The sequence below is a fragment of the Trematomus bernacchii genome, unplaced genomic scaffold (genome assembly GCF_902827165.1).
Source record: "Trematomus bernacchii unplaced genomic scaffold, fTreBer1.1, whole genome shotgun sequence".
Classification (NCBI taxonomy): Eukaryota; Metazoa; Chordata; class Actinopteri; order Perciformes; family Nototheniidae; genus Trematomus; species Trematomus bernacchii.
Genome location: NW_022987685.1, coordinates 829,260 through 854,850, shown reverse-complemented (window position 1 = coordinate 854,850; position 25,591 = coordinate 829,260). Strand labels below are relative to the sequence as shown.

The following is a 25,591-nucleotide window of genomic DNA, read 5'->3' as shown; positions in this document are numbered from 1 at the left end:
CTTGCCACCCCAGTTGGCAGCTTTGTTTTGAAATAAAAGTTGTAGCTCATCGGACATTTATGAGAGAAAATCTCTAATGTCCGAGTGCAAGTGAATGCAGCACAAGACGCGAGCCAGTTACCCCCCTCCCTGGCGCGAGCTGAAATGTGATTGGCGGCGATTTCATTTTGAACGGGACAGAACAAATAGAGAAGCATTCGGTGAAGTAGACGGAAGGAATGAGGTAAGACTGATCAACTACGTCTCCTGTGAAATAAATGTAGAACAAAGCTAATGTTTTCCAGTTACAGAAAAGAGAGAAGTTAGATATGTCCATGTGAATCATAACGTTAATGCTGATATTGAAACGATACAAATCCGGTTAAGTAACGTTATTATCAGTAACACTTTGTGCGTGTAACGTTAGCTGGGTTTTTGTTTAAAAAAATGTCATGCATGAAATATTTGTATATTATCAATCATTTAGCAAGATGTACAACCTGATCAAGGCTAAACACACCGATTCTGCTCTTCAATAATAACTTTGAATCTTATTTCAGGAATCTGTTTGGATTGCAAGCAAAGACTGGGCCACAAGCTGAAGTTTGAAGCACACAGTAAGTGGGAAAACAACAAGCATTTGCTCAAACAGCATTTTAATTTGAACACCATTATTAATAATGATTACTGGTAATATAAAAGAAAAAAACGTAATAAATGGACTTTGAATCTTATAGAAATGAAGAGGAAACGTGGCATTGCAAGTTTTTTCTCACCAAAGAGGATAGAAAGTGAGGCTGAGCAACAGGGAAGTGACAAGGTAAATGACCAGGGACATGAGGAGGTGGAAGGAGATGAAGAACAGCAACAGGAAAGTGTCAGTGATGAGATAGAAGGCAAAGATGAACAGGGACAGGAGGAGGAAGGAGAACACAACAGAGAAGAAGAGACGGAAGAGGGAGAGCATCACATAGACAAGGTGCAAGAGGGAGAGAGCGAGAGACAACAAGACGGCATGCAGAGCTCAGACAGTGAGGGGGAAAGGAATATTCCTAAGCCCTTGCAACCAACGGCCAGTCGAGTTGGTCCACATGGTATGAAAATTGTTAATACAAAGTATAATGCATCTGAATAAGATGCAAAAATCACACAAAAGGACATTTTGCAAAACAGTTTATTTAAGAGACAGGGCTAGCCTCAGTCAATACATATATTATTAATTCAAAACAATTATGTTTGCTTTACTTAGATAGTTTTGAGTATGAGGAAAAGGGTAGATATTTTGTGTACAATGTATTTTAGACCTATTATAGCAGCTGAGGTTGAAATTCAAAAATTACCTAAAACAATACACACCCAGGCAAAAATGTTGTGCTGGACGCATTAACACAGCCAGTAGGTTAAACACATATTGAATAAATGACAGCTCCAAACTGTGTTATAATTAGTTGATTATAATGTGTAATCAGTTAAGCTCTATTACAGTTTGAATATGTTTTACTTCCATTTTCTAGACATATCCAAGTCCAGGTGTGAGGAGCCAGCTCAGCCGACACGGGAGAGTTTCCCCAAGACCCTTCAGGGAGGAGCCAGAAGAAGCTTCAGAACGGACTGGTACAAAACTCATTCATGGCTTGAGTACTCACAGTCCAATGATTCAGCGTATTGTTTCCCCTGTAGACATTTCTCTTTACCTGATGCCCCCAAGACTGTTTTCACCTCAATTGACGGGTATCGTAACTGGAAAAAGGCCACAATGAAAGACAGTGGTTTCTGTTCTCATGCCCGATCTGAAAGCCATGTAAATGCAATGTTTGCATGGGGAGAAAACAAGAAAATGAGTGACAGAAATACCTCTGATGGGAATAATGGATGAGCAAAATAAGAAACAGGTGATTGAAAATGAAAACTACATTAAAACACTAGCTGAGATTCTGATTCTAACTGCCACAGAAAACACAGCCCAGCGGGGTCACAGGGAGAATCCTGACTCAGAAAAAAAAGGTGTTTTTTTAGCTATGTTAGATTTGCTGGGAAACCATGATCCTATGATTAAAAAAAGACTTGAAAAGCAAGCTAAAAATGCAACATACACCAGTAAAACTATCCAAAACGAGATACTGGAATGTTTGGCTGCAATGGTTAAGGAAGAAATCATTCAAGAGGTTAAAAAGAGCAGGCAGTTTGCAGTTATTGTAGACGAAACTAAAGATCTTCAGAAAAAAGAGCAAATTTCATTTGTTCTGAGATACTATTACAATGGTGTTGTTCACGCGAGCTTTCTGGAGTTTGACGTGGCAGAAGGCCTGGATGCTGCTGCGTTAAGTGGTAAGATTATTTGTTTTCTTGAGAAACATGGGCTGGAGTATAAAGAAAACCTTGTCGGTCAGGGCTACGATGGCGCTGCAGTGATGAGCGGGGCACATGCTGGTGTTCAAGCGAAAATAAAAGAAGTAGCCAAAAATGCGTTCTATGTGCATTGCAGTGCACACTGCCTAAACTTAGTCATAGTAGACTCTGTCAAAAGTGTAACAGATGCGGGAAACTTCTTCTCATTGATGGAACGATTGTATGTGTTCATATCTGGGTCTTATGTACACAACAAATGGCTGGAAGTGCAGCGGGAGATGTTTGACGGTGCACCAAGGGAACTCCAAAGGCTTAGTGATACACGTTGGGCCTGCAGGCATGTAGCATGTCGCAATGTTATGGATAGGTTACCTGCAATAGTACAGCTGCTTGAAGAGATTTCCTCTGAGAACCATCCACATAGAGCTGTTGAAGCCAGGGGGATATTGGTTCAGATTGATCTGAATTTTGTTGGATGCCTTGTACTGTTCCGAAAGGTCTTGAGTGACTCTACATTTTTGTCAGACATGCTCCAGTCTAAAACATTGGACTTGGCTAAGGCCGTGGAACTAGTTGAAGCACTTAAAGAGACACTGGTACAATATCGCAGTGAAGCCTCCTTTGATGAAGTGTGGAGTGAAGCACTTGTTTTGTGTGAAAGAAGTAGCATTGAAACAGCTCAGCGAAAGCCAAAGAGGTCAAGACAGACAACAAGGACCCTTCAAGATAGTGTCATCCCTTCCACTTTGGGACAGCATGTAGTTCCAGATGGCAAACGCTCTTTTTGCATCAATGTGTACTATCCAGTTATGGATAACATGATTGGAGAAATAGAAAGACTCTTTTCTCACACAAATTGCAACATAATGCAAGGTGTCCAGGCACTAAATCCATCAAGTGCTACTTTTTTGAGAGAGGAGGCTGTTCTTTTATTGGCTAATGCCTATGATTCTAATATTGAGGATCTTAAACACGAATTACATCAGACGAGGAGAGTACTAGAAAGAAAGAAGAAGGAAAAGGAGAGTCCTACCACTCTGATAGAGTTTGCTAAATGTTTGGACCCATACCAGGATGTTTTTTACGAGTTGTCCAGATTGTGTAAAATAGCAGTAGTTTTACCGGTGAGCAGTGCATCCTGTGAAAGAAGTTTTTCAACTCTTAGGATCATTAAGAGTTATTTGAGGTCTACAATGACAGAAAAGAGACTGTCAAGTTTGGCTGTACTCGGCATTGAATCCAAACGCAGTAAAGCTTTGGATCTCAATACGTTTGTGAGGCGTTTTGCTGAACAACATGGAAATCGCCGCATTCAGCTGTTATAGCCAACTTGATGCTCTGCTCACGAATGACTCGATGAGCATAGAAAACTGTTAACGTGATAACCTTGTGTTAAGGGAAATGTGAACATATGTCCTCAGTTGTTAAATATATATATATATTCTGTACTCAAGCTCACAAAGGGATGTCAAAGGGATGTCATGTTATTATTGTACTACTGTGAGGCAATAGGTGTTGTTATTCTAAGTTAGCTTGGCTGAGCGAAAGGATGCACCTGCAGTGCAGAGTAAAATAAACCATGCCTAAGCGCTTAACAGTTCATCGTCTCTGTCTCAACTATTTCTCTCCGAGTGCAACGTATGAGGAAGCTGCCATCCTTAACCTCTTTGTGGGGGTCTAACATTGATTGTTAACATTGATTGATATGACTGCGATTAAATCAGCATATACTTCTGCCACCCCTCAAAATCTCCTGCCACCCTCTTGCCACCCCATGAATATTTTTCTAGATCAGCCCCTGCCTACAACAAGTATTGAAATATAATAATAATAATAATAAGCCTACACAGCCAAAAGTAATGCAATCTAGTACATCAGTCCTACTCAGTGGCGTTTTTATATGTACAAAAGTGGTGGGGCACAAAAAACTTAGATGTCTATATATAAGCTTCTGCAGTGACGTGTGTTAAGGAATAATTCTGTGTAGTAATGCATGGAGTCACCGACTCAGGAAGGAGACACGGTGAGAGTTGGAGCTTTGATGTCAAACACTGATGGGTTTATTCAGAGTATTCGGCCGGAGGATTCACATCACAAGTCAAAGAGTCAGAGGTTCTGACTACACGGTAGAGTTGCCACATCAATTCTGATGATCCTATTTCACGCGGAAATGCATTAGCCGACACAGCGGCTAAACAAGCGGCCATTTCCTCCTCCTCCATGGTGCTCCAATGTTCCTCCACACAACCCGCTGAACCCATTTCTTTACCTTCCTTTAATGATGTCGCGGACATGCAAGCCCGCGCTGATGATAGGGAGAAAGACTTATGGCTGCGCAGAAGTTGTACACTTGACGCTGGGTGGAGCTTGTGGCTCCACCCAGATGGCCGAATGGTCTGCCCCCGTTTGTTCCTACATGTGTTGGCACATGTTGCACATGGCTCTACACATGTAGGAAAAGGAGGGATGAATGGGATTATAAGATCACAATGGTTTGCCCCAGGCATCACACTAGTGACACAGGCCCTAGTAGATAGATGCATGATATGCCAGCAGACCAGAAAGAAAAGTGGCCCAGTCCAACACGAACACTTGGTACCCCCGTCGGGGCCCTTTGTAAATATGCAAATCGACTTCTCACATATGCCACCATGCCAAGGTTGCAAGTATCTCTTGGTAATAGTGTGCCAGTTCTCTAAATGGGTAGAGGCCTACCCAACCAGAAAAGAAGACGCTAGGACAGTTGTAAAGTGTCTTCTCAAAGATGTTATTCCTAGATTTGGTGTGCCCACAGGAATTAACAGTGACAGAGGTCCAGCATTCATTTCTAAGATAACCCAGAGTCTAGCTACAGTGTTAGGGTTCAGATGGCAGTTGCACGTTCCCTATCACCCACAAAGCTCAGGACAGGTTGAGAGAATGAACTTGACCATAAAGGAGAAACTCACCAAGACAATGTTGACCACAGGATTGAAATGGGTAGATGCACTACCACTAGTCCTGTGCTCCATCAGAAGCACACCAAATGCTACGACAGGGCTTAGCCCCCACGAAGTATTAATGGGAAGGCCAATGCACACAGGGTCCAGTCCCCCAGTAACACCCCATAAACTTACTCTTTTGTGGACAGATGATTACATGACTAACTATGTGAAATATCTAACCAATATGTTGAGAAGGTTTCACAGGCAGGTGGCTGACAGGCTCCCTCAGCCTGGAGAGGAGCCCACACACCCTTTTCAGATCGGAGATAATGTGCTAATCAAGTCTCTTGAAAAAGATGTTTTGTCTCCCAGGTGGAAAGGTCCTTTCCAGGTGTTAATAGTGACCAGAACAGCCTTAAAAGTCCAAGGTAGGACAGAGTGGATCCACGCTTCACGATGCCGTCTGTCTCCTCCACCGGTCAGTGGGGAGGGTCAGGGTGTAGGCGTGTGAAGGCGGTCCTCATACTCCTTGTACTGCTATACCTGGCCAAGGAAGCCCTGCTGGACGACGCTGAGGCAATCCCAACGACAGGTGGCGAGGGCTCTCGCCACTCAGAGGGAGAGTATAAGGTGCTCTTATCCAAGGGCACAGACAGGTTGTTTTCGAGCACCACACAAACATTCAGTATGGTGCGAGAGAGAAAAAGAGTGAGAAGAAGGAGGAAAGTGGGCCCCGAAAGAAGGCTTCTCTCTCTTCCTGCTCTTTTCAGTGCCAAACCCCTTTTCATCCCCAAGAGAGGGTCACAGAATATTTCCTTTGAATGTCCGACTACAAAATGTAACTCAAATGAATGTGTTGTTGTGTTTCCTGTGTTTTTAAGCAAAGGCTTGTGGGCGTGGAACGTCTATCCAGAGACGGGGTACCAGCGGTTCCAGGTCTCACAGCGGATGGTAAGAATAACACTCAACACTGTTGCAAATGTGCCCCCAGAAATGTGGTGTTTCACTAAGGAACAATTAAAGGATGATCCCATGTGTACCACATGGACACCAAATTACAAAGATCCCAGTGCAGGGGTCACTAGATGTTCATTTAGTGAACCAGGTTCAGATGTAATTAAGTCACCAGAGAGTGATGTAGACTCTTCAAAAAATGCCTTAATTACTCCACCTAAACAAACTCAAACCAATTCTGCAATGAGTTTAATGTTAGACTATGCACATGAACGCAAGGTTAGCAACTGTTGGCTGTGCCAGAACATGCCAGAATCCATGTACTCTCCCATGTTCAGCCCAATTCCTTTCACAAAAGCTGACTACAGTTTAGTCACCTGGAGTGATATAGCATCCCGAATTAGCAAGGATGCAGATGATTGTTACACCCCTTCCTACCCCATAGACTTTGAGCAACCTTTAAAGTACAATGGCTTAATCTCGCTCATTGTTGACACAGTAAATAAAGACTACCTGCCAGACGGTTTCAAACGGTTGAGGGTTCTAAAACTTATATATGTGAAGAAATACGTTGAACTAGCTTTTGAATACAGATTCCAATTAGCTCTAGTCCAGACTAATTGCTCAGCCACTTCCACAAGTCCAACATGTTCACCTCAACCGCACACACCATCTTTGTTGGTTGAAGCCATGGTAGCAGTTGTACCCTGGTTTGGCGCCCGAACAGTGAACTCAGTGAAAGTTAAAATACATGACTGTTCACTGCCATTACCCTTAGGTAAATCCCCTACACGTGACTGTTCCGTTTATGTTCCCCCAGTTGTGGTGCATGAGTGGAAGAATGTGTCCATCTGCTTCCAGAGCGGAGGAGGGTTTTCACCCTCTAACGATGTGGGCCACAGCGACTGTAACACCGTAGTAAAGATCAAGTTAACCAGAACTCCCCTTCCAGAGAGGGTTTACTTGGTTTGTGGGAACAGAGCCTACGGTTGCATGCCTTATGATACTTTTGATGGCACCTGTTATCTAGCCTATCTAATCCCTTTGATCCGTAAAGTAGAGACTGAGGAGATTGCAGCAATATTCCCTGCCCTACACAGAACTCGTAGAACCATCACAACAGGTCAGCAGCTGGCTAGCGCATTTCTGCCCTGGTACGGTATTTATGTTTCCCAGCAGGAAATTATAGCTCTCTCCAAGGTTGTGGAGAAGCACCTTAATGTGTCCAACACAGCCATGTTAGCTGAACACAAAGAACTGCAGGAAGTTAGAACAGTGGCATTACAGAATCGCATGGCACTGGATCTTCTACTAGCAGCACAGGGGGGTACATGCAAGGTGATTGGATCTGAGTGTTGTTCTTTCATCTCTGATGCCACACCTGAGGTCATGGATATGGCTCATGATACTGCTAGGGGAATAAAAGAATTGCACGAAACTCATGGGTTTGCATTTGGGGATTTAACTGGAACATTTGGGTCATGGGGAGGAGGGATTGTAAAATTCATTGTTACCATTTCAGTGTTTATCCTAGGTGTGCTAATCCTGATAATATGCCTGGTCACTGTAGTTAAACTAGTCCTGCGAAAGATTACCAAAGTCGCCCTCCAGGCCCCACAGAGACTAGTGGGGTACACCACCGTTGATGACACCGTGATGATGTACGACGCCGAGCTTCCAGACCCGTGGGTCGCTGCCGTGGTTTCCGAACCATGGGTTCCCCCTTACAATGACCAATGAATTAAAATTGATGCTGAGATTAAAGAAAAGATATTTTGACTTTTCCCTTTCAGGTTGTTACACTACACGACAAATATCTGATTTTTCCTTTTCAGATTTTGAACACTGTATTTGATTAAAATGAATGTATTGATTTTTCTAAGACTAAATGCCTTACTCTTGACTAAAGCGTAATGAAGTAAACGTAAAGTAATCCTAAAGTTGAGGACACTGCAACTTTGTGGATTACAGATTGATCAAATCACCACTGTGAATTTTATGCCTTAGCTGGATCTCTTATGATCCTAAATTTGAAATGCTTTTGACTAGTGATTGCCTTAAAGCAAATCTTTAAGCTATTTCTGGTTTTGATTTTATAGTTTGATAAATGACATTAACTAATGGTTTAAATGATAAAAGATATTAGTTTAAAACAAATATTTTGCTATTATGTATCTGTGTTTTATGTGTGTTCATTATTATGCTTTTGACAAAAGATGCTCCAAACACTGATGAGAGATAATTGTTCCTATTATGATTGCCTGTATCAATCATTGTGATTGAATGTTTCAATCTTACTCTACTTTGTGATGTAATTGAATGTAAGGTGAGACCACACTCGAATCTGAAGACGCCTATTGATTTAAGTATTGACCAGAATTATTAGACTAATGTTTTAAGGTTATCAAAAATGATAAAAAGAGAGGAACTGTTAAGGAATAATTCTTCTAGATATCTAACCTTTTACTCTGACATGTGTTATTTCCTTTAAGGAAAGGCCTTAGTGCCATATGTGTTGTTGTCCCCAGTGTGAGACCGGTCAACTTGACTCGCACGTAGGGTAATTGTTGTGAGAACACTGAAGCACTTCTTTATCGGTGTTTGTGGGCTCTCGGATGTGAAATCCTTGAGGCCATGAGCGTCGGACGCAGGTGATTCAGTGTTTAGTCTACTCCTTCAGAGATGTTGATTTCTCTCTGTGAACCTGTTAAAAGGTCTAGCATAGAGAGAGGTTCTTCAGAATTGATGTGGCAACTCTACCGTGTAGTCAGAACCTCTGACTCTTTGACTTGTGATGTGAATCCTCCGGCCGAATACTCTGAATAAACCCATCAGTGTTTGACATCAAAGCTCCAACTCTCACCGTGTCTCCTTCCTGAGTCGGTGACTCCATGCATTACTACACAGAAGTTTCCTCCACAACGTGCAGTGAGGTTCATGGCTGGTGAGGCACTGGCACTGACTCTTCAGGTTTACAAATATTATATTTTGACCTAAACCAAAATATAATATTATTTTCAAAAGCTTTTTTTGTCTGATGCTTCGATTAATTTTAAACAGACAGTTCAACAAAAGGATACCCAAAAAATGTAATTTTATCATTTAAATATTGAATTGTTCTCTCTTAGTAAGATCCCATTTTCAATAAAATGGCGGTCTTACCTTGACTTGAAGATGAAGTCCATTTGCCTATCCTTCTGGACAAACATTTCTATTACTTTTTTGTAAAAGTCCTCCTTATGTTCTTGTAGTTTCAAAAGTCTATCATAAATCTAATCCATAGATTTATGATAAAAAAATTATAAAAGTAGGGTAGACATGTGGATGTTATCCGGCTGATCAAAACGCGCATTTATCTAACAGGTACGTTTCCCACAGATCTTATTTCGAGCTATTTTCTAAAATCCTCTGGAGAAATCTCATTGCTTTTTTGTGCTTACTTCCTGGTTTTAGGACGCGCCACTGCAGCTCTCTCGTCTCCTCTTCAAGCACCACACTTTTCGCGGCACACGTACTTACAGCCAATCAGCTCTGAATGATTTGAGATGACGTATGGTGGGGATGGTAGCTCCGTGCCCCTCTGGTCATTATTTTTTTGCCACACACATTACATTACAAAATACTCTGAGCATGCGCAGTGTAGTTTTTACAGTCACCGTTCACTTCACAGCGAGAGGAAGGGGCATAATCAGGTTTTGTCCCACATGGCTCTAAAAGCTCAATAGGCACACACTGTGACTGTAGACACACTAATTAGAAGAACACAGACTAAAACAGCAATGTACAGACGAATCAGATGATTAAACATGATCTTAAAATATATTTTATATATTTTTTTTTTTTTTTTTTTGCATTTTTGTAATCATTATTTGTAATACTTTCTGCTGACACTAGGTGGGGCTGTGCCCCACCTGCCCCTAATGACCAGTCGCCACTGGTCCTACTATAAATCCTGCTTTCATGAAGGTCATCATGTTCAGTTTTTAATGTTATTTAGTTATGGTGTTAAACTTCTTTTGTATACATTTGAGAACAGCCAGTGTTGATCCCACTCCAGACCAACAGTGGGCAGTGTCTTCAGGCTGTCACCAGCCCTAAACAAAGAAACCAGAAGTGGTTGTAATTTGAATGTGAGAGACAAAACGGTTCTATTCTTTCCTCTGAGATTTTAATGTTGATCAAACTACTTTCTTATTGCAGTATGACTTATTTCAGGCTCATTACACTTTGTTGTTAGGCTGTTGCTCATTTTTTGGGGGTAAAACTGATACAACAGGGTATTTTAGGTCTGCTATTGATATGGAAATACACCATTGCATCATGGGAAATGAGGCACATGTTAAAGAGAAAATAGTCTTTGTTAGCCTTAGTACAAAAGTGTATGTTCTGTATACATTCCTTTATATTACCACCCACATATAATCTCTTGATTTTGGTCATTTCTATAGTGCATGCTCCCTGAGTGAATGGTGTGTGTCTGTGAATGACCTCCCTCAGAGGAGTGTGTACAACTCATACTTACCTGGCAGGGGAGATACCATGATCAAGAAGGTGGTTCACCCAGGGCGAGGCTTGGCCATTGCACTCCGGTTGAGCTGACCCGTGCGAATTCCCCAAATGTGGGAATCTCGACTGCATAATTTGTGGTAGTAGGGGACTGCGTTCGCGCTCTCCCCTGATAACATGTGAAATGAAAATATCATACATTGAGTTTACTCGTTTCTCCACCAGAGTGTGCAATAGCTCCTTCGGATGTCTGTACTGCCTGTGACAGATCCTACATTACTACCTGCCTCAAGAGAGGACTTACTAATACTTTTATCAGATATAAAACGTTTTTATGCAGTTATAATACACAGGATATTAGATCTGTTTAAACTGGAAGTTGGATATTCCTCAATCACAGTAAATTCGATTTTTGGTGTTTTAAATTTCGATTGGACTACATTGTGTGACATGACCAGGCATCGCTCTGTAGATGAGATTGTTAAAAGTGCTGAGTTCAGTGCCCTTTCCACATTTAAAAATAACTTTTAAACACTCATTTATTTTTTTAGCAATCAGGCTTATTAATTTGAATAAAATGTTCTTTAGATTCATTGCTATAGTGCTGCATATACCCTAAGAAACTAACTTATTTTCAAAGCCCAAGCACTATTGTGTAAGCGTTCACTTTATTTTCTTGCTGTTACTCGTGCACAGAGGAACTACAACAAATATTGAAGTATGATAATACGCCTACACAGCCAAAAGTAATGCAATCTAGTACATCAGCCCTGCTATAAATCCTTTCTTCATGAAGGTCATCATGTTCAGTTTTTTTATGTTAATTAGTTATTGTGTTTAACTTCTTTTGCATACATTTGAGAACAGCCAGTGTTGATCCCACTCCAGACCAACAGTAGGCAGTGTCTTCAGGCTGTCACCAGCCCTAAACAAAGAAACCGGAAGTGGTTGTAATTTGAATGTGAGAAACAAAACGGTTCTATTCTTTCCTCTGAGATTTTAATGTTGATCAAACCACTTTCTTATTGCAGTAGGACTTATTTCAGGCTAATTCAACTTTGTTGTTAGGCTGTTGCTCATTTTTTGGGGGTAAAACTGATACAACAGGGTATTTTAGGGTCGCTATTGATATGGAAATACACCATTGCATCATGGGAAATTAGGCACAGTTTACAGAGAAAATAGTCTTTGTTAGCCTTAGTACAAAAGTGTATGTTCTGTATACATTTCTATATATTACCACCCACATATAATCTCTTGATTTTGGTCATTTCTGTAGTGCATGCTCCCTGAGTGAATGGTGTGTGTCTGTGAATGAGCCCCCTCAGAGGAGTGTGTACAACTCATACTTACCTGGCAGGGGAGATACCATGATCAAGAAGGTGGTTCACCCAGGGCGAGGCTTGGCCATTGCACTCCGGTTGAGCTGACCCGTGCGAATTCCCCAAATGTGGGAATCTCGACTGCATAATTTGTGGTAGTGGGGGACTGCGTTCGCGCTCTCCCCTGATAACATGTTAAATGAAAATATCATACATTGAGTTCTCCCTCTATTCCACCAGAGTGTGCCTTCTTTTTTACAGACAGATCTTAAATTACTTCCTAACTTACAGTTTTTTTTTACATGTTTTTAACTTTATTATAATTCATTTGACATTAAATCTTTTTTGCCACAGAAATATTTTTATTATCATTTTGAGACCACAATCAAACATCACACATTTATCCCTTCCCCAGCCCCAAGAGCATACCTGAGTAACATGAACAAGGGTATGTGACATTTCTGCAGTAAAAAGACAGTAGCTGGAAGTCTACGACAATAGCTAGAATAATGGAAAAGGAAGCAACAATTTTATACAAATAGTAATGTTAATAATAATAAAAGTGATGATAATAATAACTAGTGAATGCAATTCCTGAAGAAATTGCTAGTGGGAATGCTTTATGCTGACTATGCTGAAATGTAATGTGTAAGAAGAAAGTGAAGAATTTAGATTGAAATGATACATGAACACTGGGGGCTTGAATATGTGATAAGAGAATAAAAGAAAGTAAAATGACTTAGAAAAAGCAGCAGAATATTTGAACTGTAAACTTTTGAACTAACTTGATGGCGAATGATCTGTCGCCATGGCAACGGTATTTGATGACACCCCATAATACGCTTAGATGGGTTGATGGCTGCATCGTTACCAAACCTGTGAAGTTTTTGGCTGTTTGGAGCATTTTCACTGAAGTTATGAGAAAACCGTGTTTCATAGCGAGCATTGTGTTTCCATGGCAACGGCATTTGAAGAAATTTCAAAACTGTCACGCAGATGTCTTCACGGCTGGACTGTTAGCACACGTGAAGTTTGAGCACTTTTTGACTATTTTCATAGGAGTTATAGCAATATCGTGTTTTACAGCGAGGGATACGCATCCATGGCAACAGCTTTTGAGGAAAACTCACTAATGGCACATAGACATGTTGAGGGCTGGACCATTAACTGTCTGAAGTCTGGTGGTGTTTTGACCATTTTCATATGAGTTACGACAACATCGTGTTTTATAGCGAGGGATGTGTTTCCATGGAAACGGCATATGATGACACCCCATAATTGACATAGAGCTGTTGAGGGCCGGACCATTAACCATTATCTGAAGTCTGGTGCTGTTTTGACCATTTGCATAGGTATCACGACAACATCGTGTTTTTTGGCAAGGGATGCGTTTCCATGGAAACAGCCTATGGTGAGATCTTAGATTTGGCGTAGAGCTGTTGAGGCATGGAGAGGTGATATACAGGTGAAGATTGGGGGACAATCGGACCGTGTCCATTGGAGTTACAGCAACATTGTGTTTTATGGCGAGGGATGCGTTGCCATAGTAACACCACCTTATGTAACATCAGATTTGATGTAGAGCTGTTCAGGGCCACAGTGTTAACCATCATGTGATGTTTGGTGGCGTTCTGAGCATGTCAGTTGGAGGTGTGTGTGTGTGTGTGTGTGTGTGTGTGTGTGTGTGTGTGTGTGTGTGTGTGTGTGTGTGTGTGTGTGTGTGTGTGTGTGTGTGTGTGTGTGTGTGTGTGTGTGTGTCCTGTCCAACCTCCCAAACTTTCTTTTTATGTGTGCATTGTTATTTGTGCTTGAGCAACATTTTACTTGAACTTTATTTCAATGAAATTAGTAGTAATTATTGTCCTACATTTTAATTTGTTTTACAGAGTTGTTTCACAGCTGCCTGGGCCTAGTGGCCCACAGGCGGCGTTTATCCAGCAGCCAGAACATCCATCTGTGCCTGCCCCCAGGTCAAGATCTACCGTGGCTCAAGGGCCTTCACCAGAGCCATCACCACAAAGGACCAGAGGACCAGCATCACTACAGCTGCCTCCACCTCCATCTGTGGCTGCCACCAGGTCAAGATACACCTCAGCACAAAGGCTCCACCACAGCCATCACCATCAACCCAGCCAGCAAGGAGGTCTCGTGGAGGTCTGGTATAGCACTTGTACCCCCCACCTACACAGCAGCCCATGCACCATCACCCCCACCTATACACAGCAGCCAGACCCACTGTTTTGGAAGACAGACAAAGACCTTGACACTGTCTTGACATTTATTATGAATAGTTGGTTGAAAGTTCTGATGATCAATATTGTAAATAGTGAGATTTTCCAGTTTCTTATATTTATATAAATAGTTGGTTGAAAAAAACATATTTATAATAAATTGTTGGTCGAAAAAAAAAAGTTTGAATGCTCAATTTGTATTTGTACACATCACATGAACCTTGGTATGTAATATGAAGTCATTATTCAGTCCTAATGTATCTCAGTCCCTGCTGTGGTGAAAGTAGTGATAAACACCTATTTTACTCAAAATTCGAATTTAATTTGTTTCATTTTAGACATAAAATACACATTTATATACAGTGTAATTCAAATATTTCACTACTTTTGTGATCCTAAGACATTGGTAACCAAATCTAAAACACAGAAAAAATTGGATGAAATTAGTAAATTTGTGTTTTCACAAGAGTTTTGAAGATTTTCCGAAAATCGGATGTCAAATGTTAAGCTTTAGAGCTACTTATCTCATCACACAGTGCTCTAAGGCGAGTCATTTGCATTTATAGCAAGACCAGAGATTGTCCTTAACATTTTGATATGAAACACATGGGGTGCCATGTATAACAAGTACATTTAAAAGGTGATTTAAGGAAACATCTAAAAATCGAGAAAATACCCTTAGACTCCAGAGGGTTAACTTAAGGTGTGCAGCTGCTGCTGTGAGGAAAGATCAGGCTGCATTTACAATGGGCCTTAATGGAGACATGTTGAAAGTTTTTGTCACTTCATTCCCTGAAGAGGCATTTTGTTTAATTATTTTGCTTAATTTGTAGGTTTTCCTAAGATTTTCATGAAAAATTATGTCTCAGGAGTGTAGGGTTTGGGAATTATGGCAGGTTTAAAAAGAAATATGAAGGCGAATTTCAAGCTGTCCCCCACTCTAGCTGTGACATCACGCACTCTAGCCTTAACGAGCTTAACTGCAATTTTGGATGTAGTTTAAGAAACATCTCAGCGAAGTTTGACAAAGGCTCCTTGTGATTGAGGATGGACGGGATCATGGTATCATTTGGAAAAGGACGAATAGTCATCTTTTATATAATTAATACGGCCTACCAAGGATGTAGATAGGGGGGGACCACTGCGCCAGATGCTGGTTCACTTGGTGGTTTTGGTTCAAACCAGTTTGGTCTTCTGAGACAATTTTTGTCAAGATTTTCTTTAACCTTCGAGCCAGAACTTTAGCCATCATTTTGGCATATAGGAGGAACAATATATTGGGCCTTTTTTGCAATAGGAGTGATGATTGCTTCATAAAATGATGAGGGAAGTTTACCTTTTTTGAAAGAAGTAAACTGAGTTGAGGAGAAAGGAGAAATCATTTAAGTGAATGGTTTGAAGAACTCTGCAGGGAACCCATCGGGTCCTGGAGATGTTCCAGACTGTAGGGAGGAGATAGCTACATATATTTCAGCTTGTGAAATAGGTCCCTCTAGTCATACTTTATTTTCAATAGAGAGTTTGGGGGTGTTTAAGTAGTTTAAGAAATCTATCAAATTGTTATCATTGGGGAAATTCAGAAGAGTAGAGCCTAGAATGAAAGTTCTGAGGTGATACATCCATCCTTTGCAATTTAAGTGATGAGCTGCTTATCCTTGTATTTTCTCAACTGATTAATCAGCAGTGTACCAGATTTCTACACATGAAACTAAAACAATATTTTGCTCTTTAGAAGGTGGCCAGGGTTTCCCACACATAGACTACTTGGGCGGGCCGCACAGGTATATTAACGTCCGCCAAAGTATATTACGCGACCCAGATCTGTGGGAAACACTGGTGGCGTTCAATTGGATGTGTTGAAAGTAGATCAAATTCAGTTTGCAGTTTGTATACATTTGAGTCTTTTGTGTGAGCATATTGCTGGTCTATTTCTTTAATTAAATTGTTTCAAATATCTTAGTTTTTTTATTGGTATTTCTTTTCAAATTCACTTTTAAAGTATCCCAAACCACCAGACTAGAGACTTTATGTCTCAAATTCACAAAATCACTGTCTGATAGGGACAGAGTTGAACCACCAATATCTATTAACTTAAGGCATATATATATATATAGACCTGATTTCTCAAGTGAAGTATTCTTATAGTAATGTCCATTATCTTTACATTTCCCAGTAGTAGATGCAACTTATCCAACGCATTAATATTAAAGGACAGACACGACTCCAGCTGAATCTAAAATCTTTATTTATAAAAAGGAATTTACATGAGAAACTGCAGCAACTTCACAGAAAACTTCGTAAGAGAATAACGGACAATATTATTTTTTATAATAACATAAATGTGATAAGATGCAATTATGTTTAGTGACAAAATACAATTCTTTTGACGTGAGCTATTTTCAGTTTAGCTATGATACATTCAGGGAAGTAAATGTTTTATGCACGTCTGCTTAAATGCTTTGTTTTTATAATGACAACTTTAGAATTCGTTTCTTTTATCATTTGTATTCTTGATAGTCACTCTTGCTGTTATTTATTTGCGCTAATGACTGGTTTCATCCTCTGCTCAATTCTTAAAAGGCACCATGATGTAACACGATTGTCAAAAACTCCTGTAAAAACCAATGTGCCCAGGGGAAAAAAACAACAACCAAACAATTGATAATGTTTATCTGACATTAAAGCATGTATTGTAAGTCATTATTCAGTGTTTAGAACAAGGTAACTGGTCTTCCAGCTGTTTTCTACAGTAATGGCCATTATCAACCTCCCTTCTCTGGTATACATTCTGCTGTACATCCATTGTATTTATTTATTCATCCCATACAACCGCTCATCCTGTTCTCTTGTTCCCTTAATAATCTTCATGTAATGGTCTTCCTATTCCCCCTCTCCCCCTTACTCTCATCTTCATCTCACACCCAGACCTTTCCCTTCCCACTGCCATCAGCTCCATCTCGGCCTCCACAGCAGCCAGTGCCCAGGCCGCGGTGCTGGGTGGCCGGCAGGTTCTTGTACACCGCCCGGCTGTACGGGATAAAGCACAGGCCCAGCTGGAGGTGTCGGGCTAGGCGGCAGTATGCAGCCAGCGCAAGTACCAGCAGAGGGGCGACCAAGAGGAAGCCCACCACCAGCAGAGCCACGCAGCCGCCGTCAGTCAGCAGGTCTGAGCAGTAAGGGCTCTTCCCATGGGGGCGGACCTGGGGAGAAGAGAAGACAGACAGCAGACTGAATGATATGTTGCCAGGATGTTGAAAAAGTAAGTTTGTCGATGTATCAGTGTGCAACTTGTTATGACACTTTAAAGGTCACCTATCATGCTATTTTTAGGCAATAGCATAGGTCTCAGATATATAAAAATATATAAAAAACATGTCTATGAAGTGTTTTGCTCAAAATACCAAACGGATCACCCATTCTAGCCATGCCTCATATCCCTCTATTTCACTTCCTGTTTCAAAAGTGCTGATTTTATCAAAAATTGATAAAAAAAGAGGGGCGGAGCTTATGCGGGAGATTCTACCGGCAGATACTGCCGTGATGAAACGCCATATCATGGATTATCAAGTATTATTTCTGAAACAGTATGGAGCTCAAAGGCTTTCTCTTTTGCCGGTTATACCACATGGTGAGTTCCTTTTTATTTCCTGCTTCTTCACACACATGCTCTGTGCAGTACAGGCTAGCTCTGAGTGTTAGCGATGCTAATGTAAACATGCACCGACCATATTACATCCAAAACAGTCGGGCATTGTTTCTGATAGCAACGTTTCTGAGAGTGCCGTGGGTCCGCCGCCGATATTACGTCATATCGGCCGCAAATCTGGATCAGCTCCGTTGTACCCCCGTTTTTAGAGATTTGGGTACGGAGGAAAAGAGAGAGGGTTTTATTTTCTGACGCTGCGTGAGTTCCCTGACACACCGGGGACACATTTATGTATAAAAGACATCAAAAAGTGCATTTTGCATGATAGGTCCCCTTTAAAACATCCGACTGCATTCAGAGAACAATTTAACCTTGTTGATCATCGTAAGACAAACTTAATTCAAATTCAAAAAATTATCAAAACTGTAGGTGGGTCTTTCCACCAACAATCACTAACGTTTTTTGTTGGTTTGAAAATGGTAAACAATAGTCACCACTTATTGCTGGTTATCACTTTTTTGTAGCTAACCGTGCTTTCCAGTGCTTTCATGACAATGAATGTGACTTTTACACATTTGCACAAATTCACTACTGAAGCTCAATGAAACGGCAGCCTGATCTTTTAGGAACTGAGCAGCTCCAATGGAGCAATAGGGGTTAAAGGCTTTCCCAATCAAACTGTGTTATGCTGTTCTGGGCACTGAACTGGCTTCTTTCCAGTCTTAAGCCTATTTCTCATGATCTGAAAGTTTTATAATCCTGTTTTTAATAATGCTTAGAGAAAACCTTTCAGATTGAAGTCAAAGGTCAGGGGCAGCTGTAGAGCAGCTGGGCCTGCAACTTATAGGGACTAGTCGATGAAACACTAAAGCAAGATGCAGACAGTTTATGGGTATTAGTGTTCTAAATTCAAATTTGCTATGTCAAACAGATGTTTTAAATTGGATACAGTTGAGGCAATACTTTAGTTAAATTATGTATTTTTAGTTATCTTTGCACATGAAGAATATCACTGATTGGAATAGTTTTGTGAAGTGCAGTGAAGAACAGATTAGGACGACCGATGACGTGTTCTGTGTGGTATGTGCGCAGTATGGACAGACACCAGTTGGTAGTCTGAAATCTCTCATGTGCACTGAATCAGTAGGCCACTTAATTTCAACAAATCTTACTTTCAGGGAGTAAATATTGTGGGCCGGAATTGTGTATCAAAGCATGTCTTCTTATTTCTAACATGAACACTGGTGAAGTGGGAAAGGAGGTCAAAAGGTCAGGAGACAAGTGTGGGAGAGGAATGGAGAGACAGCAGGCCTGTATCATCCTTATCGCCCCATGAATGATGAATTGAACATTCGTGTGCATGAGGAAAGTGCTGAGGTTAAAAAGGTTTGCAAATCTGAGGATTTATGATACCTAAATGGCATGCTGACGAGTTCAAGTAAGGCTAAAAGTTTAGCCTTTGGTTTTATAGTTTTAGCATTAGTTTAGTAATTATATAATAGTTTACTGGAATATCACACAGTAGCGAAAAGCCTGGATCTTGTTAGTTGTTGAGAGATGATGCCGAGTTACATATCCCAGCCTGAGAAGGAGAGTGAAACATTAAGCAGGGAGGGAGCTATGGGAGAAATAAGAGACAGAGAGAAATGGTTTAAAAACGTTAAAGGAGTGTAAGCTTTGACGGTTGTAACGGATAAGACTTATCTGTTACAACCGTATGCCCATGTTATTACTTTGACGTCTCCTGTGTGGCTCCAGATGTAAGGCAAGTTTTATCCAGAAAACCCTTAAAGTGTGCTTATTTAGTTCAATCTTGTGTTGTGTATGTTTCTGGATGACTATTGCAAACGGAATTCTCTCAAATATCTTGAAAGGTTGTCGGAAAGAACCCTAAATGCTAATGCTGGCTTTTTCTACATTTCTTCTCACCCCTTTTTCCTTTTGAAATGTTCCCCCTCTCTCTATCCTCCTAGGTTCTGGATAATCCCTCACTAAGCTGCTGTCACATGAGGCCTAATTGTGAGAGAATGGGAGAACAGAATCCTGGTCTCTGTCGTTGGCCTACAGAAAGGCCATCGGTATGCATTAAAAGTCTCTGAACCGTGATGACATTAGGGTAGCCCAGGTGAATGCTTACTTAATAATGTAATACTATGTTTTTTTTAAAGTAACATCTCTTCTTTTATATGTTCAGCCTGTAACATTTTGTCAATTTCCAAGCATCTTTTAATCTCCAACTAGCTAACAAACAGTCTTTAAAGTTTGAGGTTTTGATGTCTGGCTCCCTAAACTCTTGACCCCTCACTCTTTCAGTTCTTCTATCTCCTAAACATCTGAAAGAACCTCAGAATGATCTGATTATGAAACCTTCTCATCACCGATGAAGCCAAACTCCACCCTAAGCCTCCGGCACAACTATTCCAAACGTTTGGATCAAAGATATGAGATTAGCTGTTTCAGATGTTTCATGAAAAGAGGGATGAAGCCATCTCTCTGATCCTCTCAACTATGTTTAGATTTAGCCAATCTATGTGTAAACATTTATCTTCACTGACATGCAAACACGTGTGTTTATCTTACACCAAAGAGCATTGCATTGGTCAACATTTATTTTGGATGTTGTGGTACATTACTTTCACTGACAAACAAATTGGTGATTTGCAATATTTTTAAGGAACATATTAAGCTTAACGTCAACAGGTTAATTATATGTAGCCATCTACAGTGTGACTGTTTGCTCGACAATTGTAAACCAGGGATTTGTAGAAAAAGAGCATCAACACTTATATTAAAATCTCAATCCTTAACATGCACTCACTCATCCACCCTATTCCCCATTTCCCTCTTTCTTACTGTAGAGTGACAGAGGAAGCCAAACACCACCATGACAATGGCCGGAGTCAAAATGGTCCCGAACACCAGGCCAGCGAGGCAGGCGTTGATGGTGGCAATAATCAGGTTCTGAGCCGTCACCAGCACCGAGCAGGCCCAGCAGTCCAGGGACCCCCGCAGCTCCAGAGGCGCTTCACTGCCCCCACCACTGATCTCAGCTGCAGAATAAGGAGGAGGTACGACTACACGTAAAGGTGTTTCTCTGCCTCCACCCACAGCGGTGGTGGAGGCCAGGGAGTTAGAGTGGTGAAGATGTTGGTGGTGATGGTGGTGATGAGGTGGCAGTTCCTCGGACAGGTCCAAGGCCTGGTGATGGGCCCCCTTTTCTAGAGTACCACTCATACTCATACTGAACTGTAGGCACGGAAAATAAACCAATTAAAAGCATGTGATTGAAATATAACTTTTATTAGAATAAGCACATGCAGATGTTTTCTAACTGTTGGTCAGCCCTGATTAGCCTGTTTAGAGACAAACACAATGGAAGAGACCTAGTTATGAAATACTTGTGTAACTAATCAAATTCCAGTCCTCAAAGGTTCTCTGGGTTCAGAGAGAGGTTAGATGTTTGATCCGTCAGGAAGTAAGCCTTGTTGACGCCATCTTTGAGGTGATGATAATCAGAGTGCTGATTGTCCAAAAGGAAAAGGGCCTTAATTGCTATATGTAGTTTGTGTGGTAGAGAGATGAAGGCTAATTGGCATCAAAGTCTGTTTGTGTACAAACGTGTGTTTGCATTTTTACTTGTTTTCTTCCCTGTGGGTATTAGAGACAGACGCTCAGATGCAACCAATGTTGGCATTTAATTGGAACCATATCATGTTACATTATGTTTGTACTTAATGTTACATTAAGTACAAACATTTCTTTTTTAAGGGAAAACAAACCTATGAGTACGACTATATATTGTCAGATTATTTTCTGTCGTATATTGGTATCGGCCAATATAATTAATCTTGCTATAGGGTTAAGAAAAGAATGTGATGATTTAATTATGGCACAACACTTGCCTTTTTGTTCATAATTCAACATTTTCTCTTGGCGTCAATAAAAACAAGCCAGGTCCTCCATGCAGGGTCTGCTTTGCTTCAAGCTGCTTTAGTTTGCATCCATTCAGTTCCATGACAGGTTTGATGTGGTATGCAGCTGTGTCTGGTACAGGATATCCTTACTTCTCAAAGGTCATGAGACAGACAGGGTACAACTTGAGTAACCAGGCCATCTGCCAAAAAAACTACAGTGATGGAAAAATCCCAGTAGGGATGACAAAGTGAAATTGTTGGATTAATCATTTTAGCAAACACAGTGCTTTCACATAGGGAATCTTTACTGTTTGTTAATTTAAGGGGTATTTTACTGTAAAGGAGTGCATCAATTATATTACTAAATTGCCATGGTGGTAAATCTCTCATCATGTAATTACCATAGTACAAGACATAGTATTGTGACAAGTAAAGCACTATGCTGGAATACTTTCTTATAAGCATCCCACTAGGATGATCTGATCTGAAACTCCATTGCTGAAGTGAAAGGAACAACAGAGGACTACATGTGGCGGGTCATTTCATATTCGTCGTTGAAAAAGATTGTACACTGTCTCAAATTGTTCAATAGTTCAGCTAGGATATTGTACAGAATGCACATAACTTCTCTGAGCAGAAACACTTACCTATGTTGAGATATTTATTGGATAACCATGCACTTAACGATAACATCTCAGGTTGTGCTTCTATTCCGCACAAACTGACAATCAGGGGAAGACCATATTTACAAATCTGTCCTGGGTGCTTGAGTTATTTTTATTTTTCCACGTCTGTTTCCCATTGTTGTCCTTGTGTTTTTATCAAGGTGGAAGGTCATGTAGGAAAGACTGGCAGGAAAGTGTGTATGTGTATGCGCACATGCACTTGTGTGAGGTGACTCATTGTTTATTTTTACAAAAAATATATTTAGTCTCTCCACCCACTCTTTAGTTTGAATTTTTTGAACTATATAAAAAAAAATTTAATCAGGAAATATTGTGCAATAAAGTGATTATAATGGTAGCATGTAGTCTCCAAATACATCCTCTTGTTTGAATCAAAAGTCTGCTTCCCATCATGCAATGCTTATGCTCAGCTAGGACTTGCAATGACATTATTCTTGGATGCTGCAGGGAGATTTTCCATTGTTCTATCATTCTATTATTCTATTGTCTGGAACAAAGCAGCTGCAATAATGAATTCTGTGTCTCTCAGACATGTTTTGTCATGTTTATCAGTAGTAAATAAGACATTTAGGCTCCTTTTTCCTGTAATGTGTTGTGTGAAGAGTTCTCACTGATGTGATTTGAACGTGTCTTGAGTGATGCAGCTGCACTTGTACTCACATTGTGATGTGGGGCCCGGTAGACCTCTTGCTGTTCGTCCTCCAGATTGTTGCTGATTTTCTCACTTGTTTTTAAGTCCTCTTCTGTCCGCTCAGTAGTTTAACGGAGCCTCTGAACTTGTTCTCTGGGAACTTGGTTACTTTCCACCTCCTTTCCTTGCATGAAGTTGAAAGAGCTTGTAGTGATTTTGGAGTTTCCCTCCTTATCTATTTAGTGGTGGTATGTTGTCTTCCTGCAGCTCTGGTCTCCTGCTGCTTCTTCTCTTCTTTATCCAGAATTGTCAGTGGAGCTGATTAGGTCTAGAGGGATGTTTTCTTTTACACATTCAACATCAAATTCCTATGCTGTTGGGATGAAGTCGTAGCACAGAAATGCTCCTCCATCAGTGGCAACAACTTCACTAACAGTTGCTGTGGTCTTTGTCTTAAGTATGTCAAACTTCTTTCTGTTTGCCCTCCCCTTTGTACCAGCCCATCTGATTGAGTCCCCAGTGCTGTCTCTCATTCCCTCCCTCCTCTTGCACTCCCTGCATCCATCCTACTTTCTTTCCAACAGGCTTATCAGACCCCTGCCTTTCTCCGACAACTCCTCTCGGCACATACATTCCACCTCACATATCCAGGACATATTACACCCCCCTTTAGCCTGTGTCTGTTGCAGTGGGGGCTGGGTGTTGCGTGTCGGGGGTCAGAGTAGGCTGATAAGTTGAGGTTCAGAAGAGCAGAAAACTAGGGGGAAGGGCAGGAGAGACAGACGAGGTACCATTGTGCTTCTGAACACATTCAGCTAATCATTTTGTTATATTTAGTTGTAAATTAGTCCAAAGTGAAAACTTGATGTTTATATCTTTACTCATTGACAGGGATGCAAACTTGTCACCTTTCGGCGAAATTCGCCCTTTTGAATCCAAAATAGGTAGTTTGTGTGATTCATATAGATCATAAATACATTTTTTGGGGTATGGGGGGGGGGTCTGGGACCCGGAATAATCTGCGGCCGCAAGCTGTTATGTGCCATCATGACGCGCATGGTGTTATTTATTTATATATTATAATGAAGCTCGAGTCTTCCTGTCTGTCGGCTCTGCTGCTCCGCGATGAGGGTCTAACTTCAGCAGCTACATTACCTACGGGTGCGTTCGCTAACAGTAACTGTCCGGAGTCACTGTGGCACAGACTGGACCGCTGGTGAACAGCTGTTAGAACGGGCCGTTCAGGTGTTCAGAGCAGAGCTCCCTGTCGGAGCGGCAGAGCGTGATGTGAACTGAAAAGTTTTTCTGTCGCAATCGTTGAGCTAGCTAACTAGCATACATTGTCACTATCTGCTAACGTTAGCTTTAGCCTTCGTTTTCTAATAGTTTTTTTCATAGGCTATAAACAGAGGTGGTATAAGTATAGATCTTGTACTAGAGTAAAAGTAGAAGTACTCAGATCTTATACTAGGGTAAAAGTAGAAGTACTCAGATCTGGTACTTTAGTAAAAGTAGAAGTACTCAGGTCTTGTACTTGAGTAACAGTAGAAGTACTCAGATATTGTACTTGAGTACCAGAGTGTAGGAAAAATCCTGCAATCAAAATGTTCCTCAATTAAAAGTACAAAAGTATTATCATCAAAATGTAGTTAAAGTAGTCATTGTGCAGTTCCCGTAAAGGAGAGTGGATTTATGGAAGGCAGTGAACCAACGATAAAAAGAATGGCTCTCACCAAGTACGACTCGGTTCCCTTTGTTCGTACCAAAGAGCCGTTCAAAAGAATCGGATCGTAACATCACTAGCAGCTAGTTTGAATGACTTTGTATACTGCAGGGTAGCTTGTGAATGTACTCCAGGTGGAACTAAAGTCTGATTTAACACTTGATTATATTTCACATCATTCATCCACATCTATAAAGTAACTAAAGCTATTACATGTAGTGGAGTAGAAGTACACCATTTACCTCCGAACTGTAGAGGAGAAGAAGAACAAAGTAGCAAAACATTGAAATACTTAAGTAAAGTACAAGTATCTCAAAATTGTACCCAAGTATAGTACTTGAGTTTATGAACTTAGTTACTTTACACCACTGGCTATAAAGATAGAAAGACTAAGCCTTGCACAGAGGCATGACAATACATTTTCTAAATGCTCAACAGTGCTGCCAACATTATAAACTGACTGCTACACAATTCAAATAAATGCTTTTATATATTTCTATTAGATGTGACTCTTTGGCGTTTCTGTTATTATTAACTGCTTTAGTTGTTCTGACTTCTAAAATCATCTGTTATTCCTCATTTTAAAGCCGATATTCCGTGGGGTCGGGGGGCTCGGATCCTTGTCACCTTTTTCATACCTGATGAGTTTGCATCCCTGCATTGAGTAAAGATAAAGATTTGGGCATCTGTTTTTCCTCTAGGCCACTTTTGACTATTTGGTGATGT

The 25,591-nt window shown here is 40.8% G+C and overlaps 1 protein-coding gene and 2 non-coding genes across 3 annotated transcripts; 2 read left to right on the top strand and 1 right to left on the bottom strand.

Annotated features, from left to right (window-relative positions):
- Positions 1-10,720: 10,720 nt before the first annotated feature.
- On the top strand, positions 10,721-10,884 carry LOC117487972. The gene has a single exon (XR_004556469.1). It is a non-coding gene; the product is annotated as a U1 spliceosomal RNA (small nuclear RNA).
- Positions 10,885-12,057: 1,173 nt separating this feature from the next.
- LOC117487983 lies at positions 12,058-12,221 on the top strand. The gene has a single exon (XR_004556480.1). It is a non-coding gene; the product is annotated as a U1 spliceosomal RNA (small nuclear RNA).
- A 4,322-nt stretch (positions 12,222-16,543) lies between these two features.
- Positions 16,544-23,762, bottom strand: tmem88b (transmembrane protein 88 b). The gene is made up of 3 exons (XM_034136658.1): positions 23,172-23,762; positions 20,765-21,157; positions 16,544-17,465 (listed from the first exon to the last, which is right to left on the bottom strand). Exons 2-3 carry the CDS (start codon positions 21,149-21,151, stop codon positions 17,181-17,183), a joined length of 672 nt encoding a protein of 223 aa, XP_033992549.1. The 5' UTR covers positions 21,152-21,157; positions 23,172-23,762; the 3' UTR covers positions 16,544-17,180.
- Between the last annotated feature and the right edge of the window lie 1,829 nt (positions 23,763-25,591).

Bases quoted from the DNA above. Each gene is read 5' to 3' on its own strand.
- tmem88b (XM_034136658.1), bottom strand. From the start codon at position 21,151: ATGAGTATGAGTGGTACTCTAGAAAAGGGGGCCCATCACCAGGCCTTG. The intron at 17,466-20,764 runs GTAAGAAAGAGG...TCTTCTCCCCAG, and splicing joins GCTTCCTCTGTCACTCTACA to GTCCGCCCCCATGGGAAGAG.